Source organism: Centroberyx affinis, unplaced genomic scaffold (genome assembly GCF_046629955.1).
Source record: "Centroberyx affinis isolate AG114_WGS23_722 - 3 ecotype Tasmania unplaced genomic scaffold, CSIRO-AGI_Caff_v1 ptg000304l_1, whole genome shotgun sequence".
In the NCBI taxonomy this organism is placed as follows: domain Eukaryota; kingdom Metazoa; phylum Chordata; class Actinopteri; order Beryciformes; family Berycidae; genus Centroberyx; species Centroberyx affinis.
In genome coordinates, this window is record NW_027278982.1 from 134,075 (window position 1) to 144,051 (window position 9,977).

General features: G+C 42.3%; 1 protein-coding gene across 1 annotated transcript in view; it reads left to right on the top strand.

The window, feature by feature from the left end:
- Positions 1-5,172, top strand: part of LOC139640899 (ADP-ribose glycohydrolase MACROD2-like) — a 121,825-nt gene extending 116,653 nt beyond the window's left edge. Inside the window, exons 11-13 of the mRNA XM_071515090.1 lie at positions 593-628; positions 1,273-1,344; positions 3,796-5,172. Of these exons, the coding sequence (XP_071371191.1) occupies positions 593-628; positions 1,273-1,344; positions 3,796-3,818 (131 nt within the window). The 3' untranslated portion in view covers positions 3,819-5,172. The remainder of the gene's footprint in view (positions 1-592; positions 629-1,272; positions 1,345-3,795) is intronic.
- The last annotated feature ends 4,805 nt before the right edge of the window (positions 5,173-9,977 follow it).

Consider the following 9,977-nt stretch of genomic DNA (forward strand, 5'->3'; position numbering starts at 1 on the left):
AGGGAGGATAGAAGGGGGGGAGGATCGGGGGTGGGGGGGTCTCATGCTGCCTTAGACCGACGGCAGTCTGTAATTAATTTTGCATGCATCTCTCTCCCTTCTTGCATTTGTTTTGTTCCTTTTTGATGTATTACTCTTTAGGAAGGCATTGAATTTCCAGGCATGAGAAACTTTGATGCTCTTAAGTACCATCCGCAGCTTGAAATATATGAAAATGTGAGGCTAGGAGTATGAAGTTGTTTTTGATTTCCTGGACCGGCTTAGGGGATGTTCTACATTATTGTTGTTGTTCTTGTGGTTTGTTTTTGTTTTTGAACTGACAGTAATTTGATGAAAACTACCAAGAGTACTATGCTGATAATACCCAGTCTCTTCTCAACATTCAGCTCTTTTACCTGAAGCAAAGAACCAGAGAAAAATGTGAAAAAAGAACAGAATATCCCATGCACAAATGAATAATCATTACAACTTCCAATACCTACACCAATACCTAAGCCTTTTATCAATCCTCATGACTCCCACCAGCATCTGCCAGCAAGTATTGACATTCAAGATGAGTAACATCTAAATCTATATATGTTTCACATTACAGATGTCTCTGAGACTGAGACTGGCACCAGCAATGGAGGTAAGTTAAGATCATGTTTTTCCTCATTAACTATCCAATCTAGACATTGTGACGCATCAGCAGAGGCCAAAGGCTCAAGAAACACATCTAAAATCCTGCTGCTGAACAGAAAATCCTCCACTCCACATTCCTTCCACCAACTTGCTTTCTGCTTCTGCTGCACACCGGTGGATATTTCTGTCGACGTACCTGCCTACATAGCACTGATGTAAAACAACACATCAGTGCTATGATCATTTGTCAAATGCCCTTGAATTTCAGTGGTAGGCGGCTCCAGCCAGCGTCAGCCCAGAGTACCAAGAGATCTCTGCTGTAATCCTGATTCCTGTTGAGATACACTAACACTATTATTAGATATGGAGACACTTTCAGTAAATCCAGTAGAATTCAGTAAATCCTGGCTTCCAATCTTCCTTGTTAGCTTACATCCTAACTATAAACAGACTCTCAACTCGATTCACAAGATTGGCAGGGAAGAGAGATTGTAAATTGATACTTGTCTGCAACTGATGAGGGGCAACAGCCCTCAGTTTGGATTTCCCCAAAATTTTCCCACAGCATCACATACTGTAGAGCGCTTGATTGTCATCTGCTCTTCTCATATTCTCTCCTGTCGTCTCTTCTCACTCCTTTCTCTTGTCTAGCGGAGATGAAAGATCAGGTCGAGAGCTCACAAGAATCTGATTCAATTCCAACTGACAGCATCCAGTCCAAAGGTAAGGGGGGGCAGCGGGGGCATTCACACTCGCTCGCTGGCGCACACTCGTCCACACACATCTCTGTTTATCAGCAGATTCTTATTAGTGGCCACAGCTGCCGAATTAAAATTCACTCCAGCTAGAGAATCCTCGGCGTTGCGCAGCGGAGTGGGCTGAGACCCGCTGGTATTCAGTTTCACCCTCCCTGTCTCCCTCTTCCCAAACCCCATCCACTCCTCCCCGTCTGTCTCCATCTCCCTCTCTCTGTAGGGGCAGGCGGCAGGCAGGCAGTTTGTGCGTGCTCCTCCAGGGCCAAATGCATTTGTAAATCCTCTCTTCCCGTCTCAGGTGCGCAGCAATGACCCTGATATTTTGGTATAAACGTGTCAGCATGTCTTTGGAGATTGAGTGTGATGAATTACCCACAAACTCAACAATCAGACATTTAATAAATCAAGTGTGCAACGCATATTATTTTAACGTGCTGGCGACACAGACTGCAGGGGCAATAATCATGCCGATAAATCATATTTGATAAGGATACCACAATGTTGTTATTTTCAGGTCTCCATCGAGACTTGGGCTAATATGATGGCACGTAATTTGAATGTAGGCATCTGTAGAGAGTGCTATGTCTCTGTTTGTTCTGTGTGTGGCTCTATAGAGTTGTTGGGCCAAAGAGTGGGATTCGGATTTGTGCAGTTTCCAGGTAGAAAAAATTCATTAAGCAACTGTTGTGAACAGATTGTCGGGGTTGAATAAATAGGACAGGCTAGCAGCATATGAAACAACTTGGCAGATACAAACAGGTTGGTGTAGAAAAGGAGAGAGCTTAAACAATGCCAGACAAAGTGCCAGAGAAGGAAAAGCACGTTGTCGAACAACCGTGCGGATCAGGGTGGCACGGTGCATAAGGGAGCTTGTTGTTGTTTGTTTGTTTAGGCTCTTCGCCCCATTCGGGGCATGAGGCATCTACAATAGCTCTCAACCTCGTTCTGTCTTTGGCAGCGTGTTTAGCTTCGCCCCTGGAAATCTTAATCTTTGGCAGCTCAGTCTGCACCATGTGATTTTAGGTCGGCCAGGTTTCTTTTTGCCAGGTTGTGTCCATTTACGTACAACTGTAGGGCTGTGGTCAGAACTCATTCTGAGGACGTGTCCAAGCCATCTTAAGCAACGGCACTTGATTTCAGGGATTACTTTTCTGTAGAGTTCTACATTTGTGATCTTGCTTGACGAGAATATGCGGCAGATCTTGAAGCAACCACTGTGTAAAGCATCAATCTTGTTCATCTCCCCTTTAGTGACTCACCAGCACTCTGAGCCTTACATTAGGACAGATTTGACCAGTGTGTTGTATGGTCGTATCTTGGTCCTGAGGCTATACTTGTTCGACTTACAGATGTTGTGGAGTTGCCCTTTATAGGCACCACGCACTTTCCCCAGTCTTCACTTGATGTCTTTTTATGCTCCATTATCTTGTCTGAACAGGCTTCCCAAGTACACAAAGTCCTCAATAACTTCAAGCGGTTCAGCACTTATGGTGATTGGTGCAGACAAGGTGGCATTAATGCACTTCACTTGGGCTTCGGTGGTGCTTCTGTTGAGGCCTTGAAGTTGGGAAAAAGGGGTCCATTGGATGCCTCTGTGTTTGTCTGGCACATGCTCCAGTTGATTTTAATCAGGAAGAGGAAGGGGGATGGAATGCTGCCTTGTCTTACACCAAACATTACAAGGAACCACTCAGAGAGCGTGTTGTTGAGGATGATGCTGCACTCAAAACGTTCACAGAACTTCCCTTTTAATGTGATCATCTTGGGAGGGACTCCATAAGACAGTAAGATCTTCCATAGGGTGTACACTGTCGAACGCCTCCTTGAAGTGGATGTAGTTAATGTAGAGAGGTACATTCCAGGAAAAAATAATTAAGCAACTGTTGTGAACAGATTGTCAGGGTTGAATAAATAGGACAGGCTAGCAGCACATGAAACAACTTGGCAGATACAAACGGGTTGGTGTAGAAAAGAATAGAGCTTAAACAATGCCAGACAAAGTGCCAGAGAAGGAAAAACATGTTGTCGAACAACAGTGCGGATCAGGGTTGTTGTATAAGGGAACTGGGTGGCACATACTGTACAGTTAAAACCAACCACATTACAGTAAGAGAACAAGATGACGATGGGCAATCTTTCTCTGAACAAGGCTGACGTCTTATTTTATCACTCGTACAAGTGCACACCAAGTTTTCTTTGTGAAAGCGCCCAGTGATCTCTTAGTTTCACAGTCATCTATCCTAGTGAAAATCAGAGTGATATTTGATGAGCAGTAATAAACACTTGAAATTCAATGCTTATGAGGTGAGCACACAGCATTAAATGTCAACAGGGTACAGGAGTGGGGGCGTAATAATTTAGCCTCTCAAATCTCTCTAAATCTGTATTGTCACTCAACCACACTTGTTTCCCCATCCAGAAACGGTTGAGAAGAAAGAATGACCGGCTGAGGGAAGGACAATCAACCTCATCTGACAGCCAGCAAACTGTGTGAAGGCCAACTGCACCGGTATCAGACTAGCCTGTGGTAGTATGGGCTCTGACACTGGCCCAGGAGAACCAGTTATTCACAAGATACTCACATTCCCAAGTTTATTTAACCTTTTTTTTTGCCTCTTTGTTATAAAAATTTGTCATGAAACTTCTCATCCCTCAAGTATGTACGTATGTATGTGTATGTATGTATGTATAAAACCTTTACTATAGGACTTGAACATATCAACCAGAAAAAGATGAGCCATACCTCACTGTGTGTTAGAGTCATACACCATATTGCCAGCTGCGTGAGATGAGATAAACCAGATTCAAGTCTTATTTATTTGATCTATACCCGCTGTGAAAGCATGGCGAAGCTGTCAGAGGACAACAGCCACAGCTCCCAGACGCTGACACTACAGGCTGGGTGATGCTTAACATCAACCATCCTTTATTTTTTTTCTCTAAGAACATTACCACTCACACCCAGACGTGACAGTCACGATGACATTCAACAGTGGGACACCTGACAACACCCTGCATTTGTAAGCCTCTTTGGAGTGCAACACACTGACACCTGCCATGTACTCTCACACATTGCTGCAGCGCTAGCTCCATTGTTTAGTCAAATCAGCCGATACCTTGACACCGACACAGACCAAGGTCTCTGAGGCGGCGATGTGCCACTCCCCGGCCCTTCCTCTGCGAACATTGCCAATCGCGTCTGATTTCCACAGCCGCCGTAACCGCAGCTTAACTCGTTTTGCCGGGAAACCGCTCGTCAACACCCACGCAGACTTTAGAGGATGTGAGTGTCTTTATGAAATCGATTAGCTCTTTTGGTTCTTTTTCTTTGTTGTTTCCAGTGCATGCCTGAATTGCTTTGAACTTCACCAACATGAACAGGAATTACAGTCCTCTCGCTTTCGCTTGTCTCTTTACCAGATTGTCTATAATTGTATCAGAAGAATCTGCCTTATTTCATATCAGACGTCACAATCATGAAGGAGGTGGTCCAAGTGCAAATTTTAGGTTGTGTATCGCTTGCAGATGATTTGTAATTTTAAGTACATCCTGTAATGGCTAATACCTGTTGTTGATAATTATTGGGTTTTGGGTTGATTTATTAGCAAAAATGGTTTGGATTTCTTTCAAATGTTGTTATGATTCATGATTTCTTTTCAGTGGTGCCATACTAAAGATCAAATGAATTACAGTTCTATGAAATGATGCCTTCATACTTAAATGTTTGCTTTGCTAAACTATAATGGAACCGACTAATAAAGTTTAAGGTGGAAGCCATGTCTCAGCTTTTCATGTACCTTGGCATGCATCTTGTTTTTACTTGTGCCACTGTAGCAGCTGTTACAGATTTTGATTGCAGCTGATACAGTGAATTTCCCCGCACTTTAATCCCTTGTAACAGAGTGATGAGACATTTGGTTCTCGATCGACAGAAACAATTAGACCGTCCTGTGATCTGTGGCAAGTTGCTCCTCTGGCCCTCGGGCTCTCTTCTGTTTCAAATGAGAGGGGATATCTGTCAGGCCGGGCTGCCTCTAACCCCAAAGCCCTAAACTCCCTCTGAGAAACTCACTAATGGTTACAAACCGCACAGGGAGGCCACAGAGTTGATTATCAAAGCCTCAGCAGCTCTCCAAAACAGTACCCCTCTCTATCAGCGCATCATATTTTTCAGGCACATCAATAAGTCGTTAAGTCTCACCATGACTTGAAAATACAGGTCAATTTGCAAAGCATACAAGAATTACAGAGTCAAAATATTTGCTTATGTTCATAACTTATGTTCAAGTCACCACATGTCAAAACTACAGCCGTCATCCATCAGTCATTCAGTTTGAAAGGGAAAATTGTCTCTAATTTGATGAAATGAAGGCTTCAAAAAGCCTGTCATGGGGTGAATCTATGAGCAAACACATTCCACCGCTTTTGATTCAGGCCTTTAATTAACAACACAAATACAGGCAACGTCAATGTGAACAACTGAATACGATCCGTCTGCAGTTAAGTGTTTTTCTGTCACTATTTCCCCGAGATCACTGCAGTCTTAAAATGTGTATGCAGCCAAGATAAAGACCTTCCTCAATATGCTCCTGCTCATCCCGACGTAGCACACTGTGATTTATCTGTCCTGCTCCACGTGTTAAAGAGAACACAGGCGAAATAGCAGCATGGTTCATTTATTCCTAAGCACGTGTGATACTTTTACCACCACAGAAGCTTTTATCAAATACAGGAGGGTGGCAGTTAGACATTACACTGTCAAGAGGGATGTCTGCTATACTGGGTTAAAAGGAACCTCTAGCCAAAAAAACAGCTTAGTATTTGATCAATAAATGTAGATTCATGTTCAATTACATTTTCAACATTTAGCCGTCGCTACCGGACGACATAATAGTGGGAGGCATCAACAACAGGTTTCTCATCTGTTGGTGTGAAAAGCCGGTGAAAAACAAGTTTCACATCGCTTTAACAGCTACCGTGTTTATGTTCCATTAACTTGTCACATGCCAAGCGGATGTCAGGGATGATTGTCCCCGGAACCGTGACGGTTTAAATTTTAATGACTTCATTTAAATGTTGCATGTCAAAGCCGAGGGTTCCCTGAACTTGAGCGGTAGGTTGGTAGTGTCAGGGGAAGCAGCCTCATCCCACAGGCTCACTGCTAATGCACAGGCTCCTTGGCATACAAAATACTGCACCGCTAGAATAACAAACCCCCTCCTATTCCACAAAACTAGCCTGCCATCCCTACTTTCCACTTAATCGTGTTGAATTTTTCTGGCTTATATGAAGGTTGTAAGGTTGAAACTGTTCCCTCACATCCTTTGCTGCACAACAGCATTGCTCAATATATCACAGCTGCACTGTATCTACACATACAATAATACCTTAAACACTCCATAATGGGGAATTAATTTATATGTAGGCATCACTTGAAAGCAGTGTTGATTGACCTGCGTAGCAACCTTGCCATGTTTTCTTTCAGCTGCTACCCGTGTTCCTCTCTGACAGTTGCTACAGTACCAAGGGGGTGTGGGCTGCTGTGATATGATGTTCTCCGTACAATCCATTTTCCAGATGAAAGCTCCGTGGACCTCTTCTTGTATAAACATGAATTACAGTGCCCTCTCTTTCCCTCTATTCTCCTGCCGCTAACTCCACCCAGTGTCTTCTCCCTCCCGCCGCTCCACGGTGACCCAGTGCCACATTGGCTGTTAAGACAACACAAACAAATTGGAGAAATTAATTCCAGCTCCAAAGCTTTAAATCCCAGTGCTAGATAAGCTGTTTTTATCTGAAATACACTGTTTGTCCTTCATGAAAATTCATTGCCCCCACAAGAGGCAAAGGCAGCACTATAGGTGAACTAAGCTGAGATAAACACTCTAATTGGGATGAAAATTTACGGCATTCATTATGGATGCCTGTCTTCAAAGGCAGGGAAAGCCATTGAAATGTTGAAAGGAAATTGATTTGCAGCATTGCGAGTTTGCTTTGAACAAGTGAGAACACATCGATAAAATTCTACCGGCACAAGACATTTATGCAGGAAACACTTGTTGTCTAAGTAAAAAAGCCCATTTGTTTCATGCTGATGGCCCCTGATGACAAAGGAAAAAGGAGAAGATGAAATCAACAAATTCTGTGTTTGTCTCTGTTGTTGCTTTAATTATCAACTTGATAATGTGTTCACTCAGGTGTTATTGTGCCACTCAATCTTCTCCTCATTGCCAATTCTCACCACTGCTTATAGTACAGATAAGGCCATTGCACTGACTGAGACAGGAGTGTCTTTGACATTTAAAGTAATCTATTCTGAGTCAGAGGCCTAGTTGATTTCCTGCATTATTTTTTAGGCTTTTAAATATTGAGCAGCAATTTAGGGTCAAGGAGACCAGAAATCACTTCTCTGCTGATTTTCCCCATCAACTTTTTCAGCTAAAAACAACTCGGAGATACTTCACAGCATCCAGAAATCTCAACTAAATTCATCTCACTGCCATTTTCAAAATAAGAGGAAAAAGAAATAGCTTGTTTCAACATAAAATATGAAACACCTACAGTAATTCAAAGGATTATGAAACTGAAGTGTGTGCAGTGGCTGTGTACCAGCACAGTTATTATCCTGCTCTCTGGGTTGGATTCCTCATAGCATAACAGCCAAGACTGGTAAAGAGCAGCCAGCACCAACATAAGGTCCTGTATTCAATTTAATTGGAAACCCATCAAGAATATCTGTAGATAAACCACAGCTAAATTGGCGTCATTACCTCAGAATTGTCCTCATTATGCAATAGGTCAAAGCTTTTATCTTGGCAAACACAAACTTCCATTTGAACTACATCTAAATGCTCAGTAATGAGTCTGTTCCAATATGCCTTTTTGGGAGAAATAAATTGAAACAAGAGATTTAAATGATGACTGCTCTTTTAAGGAACACTAATAAACTGAGCGCAATTGGGAAAGTAATGAAGAGTCAATGTGTTGCTCCCCTTATTAGCGACTTTTCCTTCAGAATTCATTAAAATTCGTACATGTTGTTTTTCAAACAGGCCAAAAAAAAAGTCCAGAAAGCCTAATGAAAGAAAATGAAAAGCAACGGCTCTAAAATGCTCAGCAATTAAATTGGACATTAATAAATGCATTAGCCTTATTACTAGAGTAAAACCTTACACTAGATGCAACTTTGTGAGCAGCATGATTATGCTAATGCACTCTGGCTCCTTAAAGCAGAATGTCACCTGGGTCTCGGCTTGCTGGGATTCTTTGGAGGGAAACAGCGGTGCAGTCAAAGATCAAGAACTTCAAGGTAAGCCTGCTGATGAGGAGACATAAAACAATATGACCAACAAAACAGCGGAAAACCTTGAGCAAATCTGATGCGCTGTCAGCCCGTTCTTTTGACTGACTCTTCAGTTGTGGGGTGCAGAGCAGCGATGGGGATATGGGGAAAATAAAACCTTTGTTTTTGCACACAAACCTCTTGATTTCAGTGCCGACACCTAGCCATAACCTTAACCTAGTCCTCATTACCCAAATCCAGGTCTTACCTTAAAGTGGGCTGCAACTCGATTTAACAATTTACATATGTTATTTTACCTCTCTGAGTAGAACTTTGTCCTGAAGATAGAAAATGGATAACCAGGTCTTTAATCTGTGATGTCCTGTCAGTGTTCAGTCTGGAGCTGCTCCACTTACAACACAAGGAAGAATGACTTTGTGGACTATTATTTTTTTCCTCTTTTCTAATTCCTTCTCTACGGAGCTGTGCATCAGTGAGAAGCCACATTAGGGTAGTGGTGCACGACTGCCAAATTTCTGGATTAAACCAGGGGAGGGCAATCATACCAACCAGACTACAGCAGGTGACTTCACTGATTAGACCCTCCCTCTCTGGTTGAAGGGGTGGTTCAAATGAAAAACTGCATTCTCTTGACCCTCCATGGTACTTAATTGGACACCTCTGGATTAAACTATATGAAGCAAGCCTACTATTCTGTCCCCTGCGTGCGTGGCTCTACACGAAGTGACAGATAGCTAAACAGATGTACTAGGCACTGAAAGGGTTAAATGATGACTCAGATGTGGAAGTAAAGTTGAGGGCTGTTTACTTGTTTATCTTCATCAGCTTGCTTTCTTACAATGCTTTTCCAGAAACTCTGTGAAACTGAAAGTAAATACACAAGAAAATATTCTTAATGTAAGTAAAAAGAGTGTAGAAATGTAAATACTTGCTTGATACTACACATGGCAAAAAAGGGTTTCGGTAATTATCTATAAATCTCTCCAAATATAAAATAAAACAACAAAGTATGCATCAATCCTTATTCATAAAGATGAAACATTTAATATAAACTTACAAACAAAGCTTCTCCAAGGCTCAAAACAGGCAGATGCAAAGGATTAAACAGAGAAAGTTCTGGAGCTCCTTACTGTGCAAATCTCAAGACAAAATGGCTGGTCTCAAACTATGACCCGACCCATGTGATCACAAATGACCAATAGAGAACAAGTACATTCAGCTGACAGCAGTCTTCAAAGCAACCACTAGGAGATGCTAAAATGATCTTCACCTACAAGTAACATCACACTCCACGCCTG